The sequence below is a fragment of the Poeciliopsis prolifica genome, unplaced genomic scaffold, assembly GCF_027474105.1.
Source record: "Poeciliopsis prolifica strain line A6 unplaced genomic scaffold, Auburn_PproV2 SCAFFOLD045, whole genome shotgun sequence".
Lineage (NCBI taxonomy): Eukaryota > Metazoa > Chordata > Actinopteri > Cyprinodontiformes > Poeciliidae > Poeciliopsis > Poeciliopsis prolifica.
This window is the reverse complement of record NW_026562420.1, coordinates 3,007,900-3,021,454: the sequence shown is the minus strand read 5'-3', so window position 1 is coordinate 3,021,454 and position 13,555 is coordinate 3,007,900. Positions and strand designations below refer to the sequence as shown.

Sequence of the window (13,555 nt, the reverse complement as noted above, 5' to 3'; positions counted from 1 at the left end):
GATCAAGGCTTTAGTGTTTTGACTTGGTTATTTTGGTATTTTCTCTATGGTTTTCTGTAAACAATCCCTAGAATTTTCTCGTACACTCGTGGGCATTGTAATTTGTTTCAACTGTTAGTTCAATTTTGTAATCACGACCCCAGTGTACAAAACCGAAAATTTGCCTTAAAATAATTCATTTCTTCATTAGCGGCCAATTGCCAGCAGATGTCGCTGTTCAAACAGTGTGGCCGTGTCCGCTCACTTCCTGGTGTCAAACGAACCCAGCAAGCAAAATGTGATTGCATCAACATTAAAATATGGTTAGACAGAAATATTGAACTAACATTTAAGCCAGTATATCATCCTTATTTAAAAACGTGATAAACTCTTCTCAATAATAAAATCCCAGATTGAAAAACACGTTAATTCAATGTTAATTATGATTAAAAACTTTTATACTTTTACAAATTTTTATAGACGAAACAAAAAATTAGTTTGCATGATCAAAAAACATATAAAACATTCCAATTATTTAAACATTTTAAGTATTCTGTCTTTATGTTGAAGTTCCGGGTGTCACATAAAACAATTTACAAGAGTAGTTGTTGTGTTCTCTTGTTGGTCCTTTGGTAGCTGAATGACAGGATTAATATGTGAAGTTCACAATAGTCAGCTGTGTACAGCTCACAGTCTGTGTTAATGACATATTGGGTCAGATAGTGTAACATATAAAACAAAAAGACTCCTGGCTTGTCCTGATGTACTACATTCTTCATCTTCAATGTTTCAATTATTTCATTCTGAACTGCAAAGACTTCATCTAGAGAAAATATCTTCCTGGATTGCTGTAAAGAAAAACCTTGCAAACAATGGCTTCTCTGTAAAAGGTCCGGATACTGAGCCACAGACCTTCTGATGATACTCAAGTTCATGATGCTACGTATTGTGGCATTCATGCAACAGTTGAAGAATGAGTTGGAAAATTTGCAAAAGTACATGTTTGGCACAAGATTAACATCCACACTGTCGGAATTATCTGTATCATTTTGAATTTCATCTTGTGAGTTTTCTTCTGCTGAAGAGGATTCTTCTGATGATGAATCCTCAGAAATTTCTTCAAAATTTGTCACAGTTTGGTTTCACATCCAGGTCCATCATTATGTCTTCCCAACAACAATACACATTTTTGTAATATCTTTGTTGGTAAAGAGTTAGCAGTTATTGTAAAGGTAACTCTCTCAACCTGTGAGCAAACAAACATTCAGGTTCATTTGGTCATGAGGAACAAAGTCTTTTGATGCCTTTACTGTCAAATCCATAGTTGTGGTTTTGCCAGTATCTTTCTCATCCTTAGAGGAATCTTCCATGTCCTTTTTGTCTTCAATGTCAAAAGCAAAGTATTTTGATCTCTTGTCCTCAGAGTTCTCTACTAAACCATCGTTGCCTCTTATGTTTTATCCTAACAACTTTATAACTCCCTTCAAAATAAGAAATCCAAGGTCCCATAAATATCAAAATCCTCTTGACTTGGTGTTCTGCTAAAATGGTTTGTAGAATCAGTTTGAAGTCGTCTCTCAGGAATCGATCTGCCTCCAACCAAGTTGAGAAGCAAACTGAGAATTCTTGTATTCTTGTATCTTTGTGAACATTTATGACATCATTGATGGGTTCTCATCAAAATGATGTCAAAACCTCTAAGGTCCTTGTTTGTTTTAGTTGCCATGGAAATGTAAGGAGTTAAGCATGGGGTAAGATATCTAAATTTGTAAATGTAAGTCAATCAATGTGCATAAATTAAAGTTTTGTCCTGTTTTTGAACTCATACATGTAAATATCTGAGATTTTACCTATGAGAATAATCATAAACAAATAAAGTATTTTTCATTGGTTTTATAAAGAGAGTAGGTATTTTTTTCCAGAAGTTTGACTCATATCAGTCACATTTATGTGGCTCTAAACTATTTGCTTGATCTTTTGAACTGTGGCTGAGGAGGATCCCCTTTCGCCCTCTGATGTGTAAGTGGGTCTTTATGACCCGGTGAGGTCATTCATTTTGCAATATGTATGTAAAGAAAACTTTTAATAATTTTACATTCCAGTTATTCCTCAAAAAACATGTTGATATTATGCAATTAAAACTTTTAAATTTCTCCTTTCCTTGCATGTTTGTTGCACCGTCAGTGCAAACGCTATCAAGTTTGGATCAAATTAGATCATTTTCCTCAAAAAAATGCCAAAAGTGCATGGAACGCTGCACTGATCAGTCAGTAGTTGGTCTCTGATGTCCTGTCCAATGTCTTCCATCTGCTTCATTATTGTTGAATCAGGCAAACACAATGTTTAGACATTTTCAAAAAGCACTAAAACTTTACTTTTTCAGCATTCTGATGCTTAGACAGTAAAGTTCAACATATAGGCTACTGCAGATATTAGTCTTAAAACCCTTCATTTTGCACTCTGTTTAAGTGCTATAACACTTTGTTTATGTACATTTTTACACATTTTAATCTCAAACCATTAAAACATTTATTTTTCAGCATTCTAAGATGCTTAGACAGTAAATAAAGTTGAATATATAATCCAGACATCAGTTCACTTCTTTTGTTGAGACAAAGCAACTTTTTCCTGTTTTACTATAACTCTCCTTTTTTTTTTTTTTTTTTTTAGAAATGTTCCAGTTTAAAGCCATGAAAGCCTCTCTTTTACTGCAATCTGAGGTGGTTAGCTAAATAAACTTGAATAATCAAGCAGTTTTCGTTTCATTTTCTGCTTCACTTCGATGAGATAAAGCTTTTTTTTCCAGCTTCGCTTTAACTCCAAGTCTATCCACATGTAGTTGTTCAAAAACATCTAAAAACCTCCTCTGTAAGCTTCCTCATCTGTTCAGACTGTAAATAAACTTGGAACATTCAAGCCAGGCATCAGTTTCTTACAAATCAAAAACAATTTGATGCTTTTCTCTCACTTTCTTGTGACTCAGTTTTAACACTCCATGCATACTTGTAGTTGTTGAAAACAATTTTTAAGTTTCATAATTATGTTGCTATAAAAGATGGTAACTGTAGACGTTTAAGTCTGTAAAGTTGAAAACCAATGGTTTTAGTAGTTTTAATAGAGTTAGAGCAAAGTTGGCAAGAAGAGTTTTATCTCAGTGAGAAAATAATATCCCAAGTGAGGTTGTGAGGAGCGTTGATGCCTCTCAGCGGTCAATGGGCAGGAGGTGGGGTCACCCTGGACCGGTCACCTGTCCATCACAGAAGACTGCTTAGCATTTTTGAGTGTACTTAGACCACAGATGGGAAAGAAATGCTCTATCTCTGCGAGAGAAATGTAAAATGGACACTGAAGAAATGGGTTGGCGTTATGGGGGTCAGGGGAGGTTGGGTGTGTTTGTGGAATTCTAAATTTTAGCATCTAAGCAGTTCTGGGTTGGGTTGTTTCGGCGACAGTTCTGTGAAACCTTCCCTTAAAGTGATTATTTAGGGGTAGGGTTAGATACAAACTGTTAGTAAAATGAAAGGAAGGCAACAGAAAATCCTGATTAGTCAGCGAAAATACATTTGTGTGTTTACATGGCCTGCATGTCAACTTGGAGCCTTTATGTCATCACCTTGATTTGCATTTTAGGACCAGGAAGAGCTACGACCTGCCAACACCCTGCAGCTCTCGCCGATCTGATGGGGATTGCTCCAGGACATCTGTTTTCATTTGCTTTTGTATTTTGAATGTAAATATATCACCAGTTACCAGAGAGCGTATGTAAAATAGAGATTCTTGTTAAGCTCAGTGTGACTCATTTTATAAATGTGATTTTATCGCAGCCAGGACAACTGATGGGAAACAACAGGCTTGGTAATAATGAAGAGTGCGAGATATGAGTTTTGTTGTCATCGAAGCACAAACATTTTAAGAACTATTAAACATAAATAAGATATTAGAGCTTTTCAGGTAACATGTTTCTACATCCATAAGCAGTTTCTAAACCACCATTTATGAATAAATACAAATATTTACTGACCTTTTTGAACAGCACAATAAAAATGGACTCTGGGCATTATTTCACAGGAAACCATGAAATGTGTCAACACAAGACAGTAAAAGTCAACGTTTGTACTGTGACAAAACCATGACACCCTCAGAAGATGTGAAGACTGTAATTATAGATATCTCAAAGAATCAAAGATTATTTCTGCTGCTTGTGGTTTGTGACACTAGTTTGTTGTTCCTGTATTAGAAATTCGATTTCAAATAAATTATTTGCTATAGCTATTCTTATAAACTGGAAGTCTATTAAATGAAGACAAAAACTGAAGGTCTGTAGGAATCAGAACTGCAAACAAGCATTTGTCCCTGACAGATTCCTATTGTTTTATTTTATTTGTTTTGGTTTTGCTGTTTTGTCACACAAATCAAAGATAATCAAACTGTTTTCAAATGATGATTTATCCCAGTAAAAAAAATCTATCCAAGCCAAAAAGTAAATGTCCTCTTTGTTGAATGAAGAAATTAATTGTTAACTGTTAATGAACATCTTTGAAAACCTGGTACTACTGGTCAACAAACTAGTAGCGTCAACAAACATATAGATCAAATCCAACAAAACGGAGTTTAAATGTTTTCATTAAACAATTTTATGCCACGATTGAAAAGAACTGAGAAATTTGAGACATGCTGTTGATTCATGAGTCTAGAAAGAGTCACTAAGCAGTTTGAAGATGAACCACAGGGAGAGTCTCCAGACACAATATATGGACTCCTCCAAGAGGTCACAAACCATCATAGAACATCTCAGGTTGTGCAGGCTTCACTTGCCTCAGGTAAGGTCAAAGTTCATGATTCGATAATAAGAAACAAAACCGGTGTCAAGCAGAAATGTTCAAGTTAAATGACCAAAAACCCCCACAAAGAGCCACCTGCCAAAAAACATCCTGAGTGAGATAATCTAACCCTCCTAAATCCTCAGATCATATTTACATAGTTATCTGTGAAGAGCAAAAACAAGATCAATCTTAATGAGACAAAAATCTTTTCGTAGCGCTATTCAATATTATGAAGGGATCACTGGCCATGTTTTCAGTATTATTTAAATTCACTCAACATTTTTATTTTACATCATCAATATTTATCATGTCTTTTCAAAATTTGAACATTTCTGAAGTCCACAGTGACTTCATGCACTTACAAATGATTGACGCTTAAATAGAAAAGGTACCAAAAGCAGTTTGTGTACAGTGGTATTTTATTTGTGAATTTACATGTTGTTCTAACTTGAGAATGCCATGGACTTTAACTGATCAGATTATGTCCATGTTGTCAGCACATAAAAATCAATGAGTCCTTCTCATGTGATTACAAGGCCACAGCGATCTGTCTGAGGTTTTGAGCAAAGGAAACAGTTGGAGGACCAGACAAAACGAAAACACACACAATGCCTGGCAGAAGCATGAACAGCGCTCAACGTTTTGAATGATTTCTTGTATTACAACTACAAACGTGTGCGTATTCATTTGGCATTTTATGTGATAGACCAATACAAAGGCAAGGCTGCACATCATTGTGAAGGCGGAGGAAAGGGACACAAGGAATAAAAACCTGAAAACTGTGGAGAGCATTTGTATTGAACCCTGTTTACTTTGATGTTCCCAAATAAAAACCTTCAGAAATCCCAGAGTGAATTATAAACGTGAATTCCATCAATCTGCCAATTATACATGCAGCCTGTTGGCTGGATATTTACTGGCCTGCATGACTCAGATCAGACGCCCTGATGAAGCATCGCAATAACCACAGAGAAACAGGAAACTAAGAAAAATGAGGATTTAAACAATATTATACCTGAAATATTGAGCATATTGCATAACATTATTTCCTCACATTGTGCAGTCCTGCCATTGCCAATGTGTGCAATACTCATTGTTATCTTCCAATCACATAAAGTACATATTAAACCTATTGTATTCATTTTTTTATGTTGTAACTTGAGAAGATGTGAAAAAGTTCTCAGGTTGTCAATACTTTTTCAAGGCACAGTGACAGCGGCAAGATTTACCAGATTCTGAAACCCTGAAATAAAAAAAAGGGAACAATCAGAGCTAATTAGCAGCATTATGGTAGTGAGTCAGTATTTTTTTTTAAACATTAACATCGTAACAGACAGTAGCATACAGGGTTCTGCAGATTAACAGCTAAGCAGGCAATAAGGCTTCTGTGTAAGATCACCAATTTACCACTTGTCATGTTAGCGGAACAACAAAAGTAATTTTCTAAAGAAACATGACAAAAATTAAGAGGTTCATTGCATCTTGCTCTTTGCACTTGTCAACTACAGAAGTAACCTCAGAGGGTGAAACAGCAAAATATGGATTTCAGCTTCAGGTCTGTTGCATGTTGGAGAGGATTCCTCTCCACTGTGGATTGGTAAGGTGAGTAAATATCACTCTATTCTAAATGGAGAGGTCGTCTGTGACTGCAGTCAGGTTGCATCAGGTCTGGTTTCACTTCCAGCTTGGCTTTGTGGCTTTGCCAGACAGCAACGAGTCTCTGAGCTGCACAGACTTTTCAGAAAAGCTGCTGGTCTTCCGAATCCTCCCCCTTGTTGATGTTGGAGGCGGGGTCTCGCTGCGACAGGCGCTGCGGCTGGCCGCCTTGACGCTGTGCACCCGCCGCAGATGTGTCCCTGGAGGCTTTTCTTCATTGCTCTGAGGTGTCGGTGAGGCTCGGTTCTGCTTGGTGGGAGTGCGGTGTCCCCGGAGCGAAGGACTGCGGGACGGAGTGGTAGGGATGGAGGGAGGACCCAGATCCCTCTTGGTCCTGGAAGATGAAGCTACAGTGTTTCGGGCAAAGCTGGGGACGTTAGAGGAGTTCTTAGCGCTTTGCGGTTCTGAGCTGCTGTTCTCGGAGGAAGGCCCCCCATGGGCTCCAGCCTGAGCCTGAGCCAGGGCCCTCATGGTGGAGCGGCACATCTTCTCCTCGTGTACGGGCTTTGGGATGTTTCTGAGGGGTTTGGCGCTCGGCTTGTGGAGGGAAGATTTCCTCGGCGTTGAATCTCGCGCCCACCTAGACACGCCCCCCGTAAGATCACCCCCCCTCTGGACCTTGGAGTCATCAGGAGGAACACTTGAGTGTCGAGGTGGCCTTGCTGTCTTCTCGGCTCTTCCTCTTGCAGGGGTGCTTTGGTCACGGAGGTGTCGGTGTGCCTCTCCGCCGTCTTGGACCAAAGGTCTGTCTGTCCTCCTGCTGCTGCCCGACCTGTTCACCCTGCTGATGGGGACAACTTTCCGGACTCCCTGGCTCTCGGCGCTGGTCAGAGTCCGAACCCCTCGACCCCCGCTACCCTTTGACACTTTGTTGCCCTTTGAGTTCAGCGGTTTTCTGCCTGCTCTCTGGTCCTTCTCTGCAGCCTGTTTCCCCTCTGCTGTGTCGCAGCTTTCTGTGTCCCAGTCCTCTGTGGTGGCAGATGCAGCCACAGATGTTGCGTCGGCAGATTTGGGCGCTGAGAGCTCACTGGTTGAGACATACTGGTCGTTGCAGGAGGAATTTGGACCTTGCTGGCTTTCCAGATCTTTGCTCCACTGAGGAACAAACTGAAGACCTTCTTTGGTGAGCGATGAGCTTTCAGCCTCGGAGTAATCCAGCACCACAGAGCAGTCTGTTTCGGTGCAGTCTATTATGTAAAACATGGGCTTCTTGTTGGACACAGAGGTGTCCAGAGGGAGGGGAGTATCACAGGTTGTGGATGAAACTGTGCTGCAGTCCTTGTCGTCTTTCTCCCTCTCAGAGGAAGCTCCTGCCTCGTCTTTACCTTCCCCTGCCTTTGGATCAGCTCTTTTCTCTGAAACCTCATCAAACATGAATCTGTCCTGATGTCTGGGAGAACATTCTGCCTCCTGTTCGAGTTCAGTTACGACAACGTCGCCATGGCTGACAAAGTGCTTTTGGTCGCTGTTGTTGTTTGGGCTCTGCAGGTCAAAACTTTGAGGAGCTTGAACTAAAGTGTGCTTGTCCACGCTAACATTCATGAGGCCAGAAATAGCCGGGTTGGGAAGGCGGGTGGGCTTCTGAAAGACACAGAAGGGTCGAGGCAAAGCGCTGCTCTCTGAAACAGACGAGTAATTATTGTTGTCGTTGACGACTTCATTGTCGTTCATGCAAGAGGAGGAGAAGCTGGCCAGAGAGCTGACGGGCTCCGTTTCTGCATGTGGAGACGTCGCCTCTCTGCTGTCATCCTGACCAAGAATCCACGGCACGCCGTTCCTGTGGAGAGGCCGGCCGGGCCGAGGCAGGCTGTAGAACCTGGAGTAGTTGGTGGGGTTCCCAGCGCCTCCAAACAGCTCCAGGTAACCCTGGAGCTCACGGTCTACTACGGAGGTCACAGTGTGACGGTGGCGGCGGGCGCTGGCAGAGCGTCCTAGAGGACTGTTTGGACTCTGGGATCTTTTCTGGAAGAAGTCCAGCAGGCCTTCCTTGGTGAGCATTTCTACGTCGCTCTCGCTGCTGCTGCGGCCGAAGACGCTGCTGTGATCCTCAGCGGCCCACGCAAAGCGCTTCTCCTCCAGCTCCCTGAGCCGCCGCAGTCTGGCTGCTTCCTTCAGCTCACGCTCCCTGTTGTCCTGAGACAAAACAGGATTAGGGAGACTTTAGGAATTCTACGTAATGAGAGATGTACACAGCCTGTAAATACCAATACAATTACATGCCATGCTTTTCACATAAATTTATTTGAAAAAAAAAGCAAACGATTGGAAGCATGTATATTTTTCCTCCTACCTCCTATGTGCAATTTTATGTTGGTCTATCATAAAAAAGTTCCAGTAAAATGCACTGAGGTTTGTGGTTGTCACTTTACAATATATGAAAAAAGACAAAAGGCCTGGATACTTGGACAAGCCAGTGTCTATACTGACATACACTCAACTGCATGTGAATTAGCTAAACATTCTGAAAATTGATTTACGATTTACATTTCCTGCTACTTGCTTTGATTATTAAAGAAATTATTTCATAGAAATCCAAGCCTCACTCTGATTGTTTGGTATGAAACACGGTGCAGACGTCATGAGCAGAACCTGTTTGCTTTAAATGATTCTTCACTTCGCAAGAATTTGTGCAATCTTATAAAGTGACCGTCTCTGAATTCTCTGAAGTATTTTTGGACCTCCGGCTACTTTCTTAAAATTTTATATCAAGATTAAAAAAACTCCTTTTCAAGGGAGTCCTGGCCAACACCAAAAATACACAGTTTACAGAAGACTAACTCTGATTGGTCATTCATACAGGCAGACAAAGGCTCCTGAATGTTATTAAGAGAACATTCATTTGGTACTCTTAAAATGTTGATTGGATATTTTAAATTAAAGTATTACAAGTACAAACAGATTGAAGTATTTTGTGGTTTGCTGTGGTTAGGCAGCTTCATTAGAGGTTTATATTTGTAGAGGTTTTGTGGGGTTTATTATTTTTTATTTAATCAAAACCTTATTGTGAGATGTGTTTTCAAAATATTCTCATATGTCAGAGGTTTTTCTCTTTTTTGTTGGACTTATTTCAGCTACTGCTGATGAAAGATACTCCATCTCTGCTGATGCATGACCAAACTACCGACAACAAGCTGTAAAGCAGCACTGCTCATCATGCTTTTATTTTGAAATCAGCCACACAAAGTAAAGAAGTCACAAAAAAAGTTCCAAAGAAGTTGAAATAAATGACTGTTTTAAAAGTGAAGCATAATTTCACTCTAACAAAATTACTGTTTCTTTTTACCACTGATATGGGGATTTTTCCACCACACTGTAAACCCTGGTGTCCTGGCCCTTTTTAACATTTTCATTATTCCCCAAATGCACTATATGTTTATGTTTTTCTTCCACAGAATTAACAAACTAATTCAATTTTGGATTTTTCCAAAATGTTTTGTTATTGCAATAAAAGACAGATGCATTTTAGGCTGTTTTAATAATCTCTACCACGGCTGCTAAAACAGTGCAAATATTGCATCTTTGCACTCACACTAACCTTTACAGCTTTGTTGAATTTAATGCAGAAGTCTTGAAAAATCCGGAAACACTCATCCAGCTTGAAGGTGTCCTTGTCTTCACAAAAGAAATCGATGAGAGTGTTGCCCTCTTTTCGCAGTTCCAGCCTGCGCCTCTTTAAGTCCTGCAGCGTCTGCGCTGAGCTCTGAGAGCAGACGCCAAACACAAACACATTTTCTCAACCATCTACTATTTTACAGATGTTGCTGTGTGCAGCAGCTGAGTCAGAAGCTCCAGAACTGTCAGTGTGTGTGTGTGTGTGTGTGTGTGTGTGTGTGTGTGTGTGTGTGTGTGCGTGTGTGTGTGTGTGTGTGTGTGTGTGGGGTGTGTGTGGTGTGTGTGTGTGTGTGTGTGTGTGTGTGTGTGTGTGTGTGTGTGTGTGTGTGTGCTGTGTGACATCAGTGCAGCAGCTTCACCTGCAGAAAGGGCTCCAGCTGCAGCTGGAGCTGCTCTTCTCCTTGAATTTTCTCTTCCAGGGATTTGATCCGGACGTATAAGGAGGAAAACTCCAGCTCAATGTTTTCAACTGAAATTCTGCACAGAAACAAGAAAGAGGTCAGAAATTCCCCACAGATATACATTCACACACCTAACACACTCTTAGGTCGCCCCATCCCACAGGACTCTCACCTCACTGCCCATTTGGACTTTGCTAATGCATTTTGTCCTTTTTTTTTATGTAGTTATTGCCCCGTTGGGCATAAATGAGGCTTTTTGAATCTGATGTAAGGTTAATACACAAACCTCAGTCAGTTCTTTTGATTTTATTCAAACTTTAAGAACTGTAGGACTACTGGCAGGAGTAGAGCAGTGATGCAGCCTCTGCAGTGCAGGAGCTGCACGGAACACACATCTGACCTTGGGAAGCTGGATGGACTCACTGCAATGTGCTTGTGACAGAGGCCAGACTCTTCAGTGAATCCACTCAATCACTTCCAAATTGATTCATGACTCTTCAATCATGCAGGTGCTTGAATATCAGTAAAACTTTTGGATGGCAGAGTATAAATAAATATGTATTCAGTATGAAATGCTAACACCAGAAGGAAGTTTTTGTTTACCTGGCTGCACTCTGTACATGCTGCAGATTCTCTGGAAACTTTAGCAGCTTTTCATCCTTCTTCTTCGCCTCCTGTGGGCGGAAACATTAAAAAGTTTACATCACAACACTGAATACTTGGCTGGATAGAGTAGGATGTATGCTGTGTTGAAGACACATGGACGTTTTATGGAGCTATGGAAGTTTGGTGATCCAGTTTTATCTCTTGAATGCTTTTGGTCACCATCAGTTCTCCAAACATCCTTCTGGAATCACAGTGTTTGGAATTTTCTCTTTCTCTTACAGCAGGATGAAAGTTTTGGGAGTAAGGATGGATCTCAACATAGCAGTTTCTGTAGCTTACTGGTGATCCAGGGTTTTTTGTTAGGGATGATTCCTATTACAGTTACAAGACCTTCCTGGCTTTCTGAAGGTCTTTCCCAGTTTTTCTTCTGACTCTGATTTTCTCTCTTACTTTCTCTCCAGTTCGTCTACCTAACCATGACATTATATATTGTTGTCATGGTTAGGTAGAATATTGTTCACTTATAAAACACAGCTTATATGTGAATCTGAGGTCTCATGCTGACTTTTCTGCAGCTGGATGGACACTTGTGCCTTACTTTTTGGTCAGTGAGGTTTGGTACGTTATTTTTCCTGTTTCCTCTGAAGCAGTCCACAAAATCAATAAAAATGACTAAAGAAGCTGTCAACGTTCAGCAACAAGAAAACAAAGCAACAACAATCTCCTTAAACATGTCACTGAAGGAAAAATACAAAAAAAATAAATTAGATGAATTAAACAAGATATAAAGCTCTTGAAAAAATTGAGAGAACACAGCAAAATGATCAGTTCTCTGATTTTACTCTTCATAAGTATATTTTTGAGTAAAATGAACATTGTTCTTTTATTCTATGTAGGCTACAACATGTCTCAAATTCTGAGCAAAAATTTAGTATTTATTTATAGAAAATGAGAATTGTTCAAAATAACTAAAAAGATGCAGTGCTTTCAGATCTCAAGTAATGCAAAGAAATTAAGTTCATATTCATTTAGAAACAATACTAATGTTTGAACTCAGGAAGAGTTCAGAATGTAGGAATAACCATGAGGGTTCAGTGCTGTGGGTGGTCTCTTAATCTGTTCCAGAATTTTATCGATCGATCTAGAAATGACATCCATTTAGAGGAATAGATCCAGAAAATGAGACAGAGATAGATCTTGTTTTCTATATAGATCTCAAATCTAGATCTAACATTATTCTAGGTCTATATTTTCTAGATTTATCTATTCAATCTATGAGACATAGATCAGTCTCTCATTTTCTCGATAGACAGGTCGATGACAGATGGACGAACGGACGGACGGGCAGACAATTCAATAGACAGACAGACAGAGACAATATCTCCAGGTTTACTAACCATGGCAACAAAATGCAGCAGGTTCATTCCTGGCTTGTTGGCCTTAGTGTCGGCCAATGAGAGAAGAGACGAAAGCTTAAATCCAACTGCATTTTCTGCGTAGCCACCCTGTGGACAGATAGATATTTAGCAGAGGCAAAAGGTGATCACTGTCTGAAACACAAGCAAAAATGTTATCAGAAAACTGTAGATGAGTACAGCTAATTGTTCTGTGCAGTAAGCATCTCCTCATGCAACTTTAAAGTGCCGAATAAAACTTTAGAATATCAAAATCATGTTGTTTTTAAAAAACTGAAAAATAAAATGTGGTAAGTTTAACCCTCCTGCAGTCTTAATGGATGGGTCAATTAGACCACTTGAGTTTTTTTACTCTGTGTCCAGTCTGGTGCGGGCGCACTGAGCTTTTGGGAGTTTGTTTTATTGTTGTGTGGTTTCGGAAACTGACAGTCTGATGGGACGACCCTCCCGCTTCCACCATTTGACTATGACATTGGCTGCACCGCTCCTGAGTGTCACGTTAAAACAGCAAGAGGGTTAAAAGAAGTTGTTAAAAAGAAGGTGGCTTGAATCAAAGAGTAAATATGGGTTTAAAGTACAAATATCACATAATATGCAGAATGGCTCCAGGCTAATAACTAAGTGTTTAATGAGGCGAAACTCTTACAGCGTTCATGATGTTTCCAGCCTGCAGGACCAGATGAAGGATGGCATGAAGCTCCTCACAGTTCATCAGCTCTACAGGACAGGAACATATTAGAGACTCCAGAGGAAAACATCAGCTCAAAGATAACACAAGTTCAGACATTCTGATTTATCTGTACATTATTTTTTTTTTTTTCAGTTTGATTTAGTACAAAAGACTGAAGCTGAAAGTTTAAATACGATTGTGCAAAAAAGTTTTGGTAAGTGAAAAACCTATGGAGATTACTTAAAATAACTTTTATTTAAATGCTCAGATAAATAAGACTGATTATTTATAAAATTGAAATTTGTTGGGTAGGTTAGAAACTGAGCATGAGGTCCAGATCTCTACCAGGAGCTTCATGCATAAAGCCTGCGTATGCACAAAAAATATGTGGCA

At 39.8% G+C, this 13,555-nt stretch overlaps 1 protein-coding gene across 4 annotated transcripts in view; it reads right to left on the bottom strand.

Moving 5' to 3' along the window:
• Positions 1 to 4,490: 4,490 nt before the first annotated feature.
• Positions 4,491 to 13,555, bottom strand: part of fhdc1 (FH2 domain containing 1) — a 29,006-nt gene continuing 19,941 nt past the window's right edge. For 2 of the 4 annotated variants that reach the window (XM_055056651.1, XM_055056652.1), the window contains exons 7-12: positions 13,139 to 13,209; positions 12,475 to 12,582; positions 11,075 to 11,145; positions 10,430 to 10,547; positions 9,994 to 10,158; positions 4,491 to 8,591 (exon numbers count right to left, since the gene is read on the bottom strand). In XM_055056651.1, the coding sequence (XP_054912626.1) occupies positions 6,477 to 8,591; positions 9,994 to 10,158; positions 10,430 to 10,547; positions 11,075 to 11,145; positions 12,475 to 12,582; positions 13,139 to 13,209 (2,648 nt within the window). In that variant the 3' untranslated portion in view covers positions 4,491 to 6,476. The remainder of the gene's footprint in view (positions 8,592 to 9,993; positions 10,159 to 10,429; positions 10,548 to 11,074; positions 11,146 to 12,474; positions 12,583 to 13,138; positions 13,210 to 13,555) is intronic. The other 2 variants (XM_055056654.1, XM_055056655.1) reach the window with 1 other exon arrangement.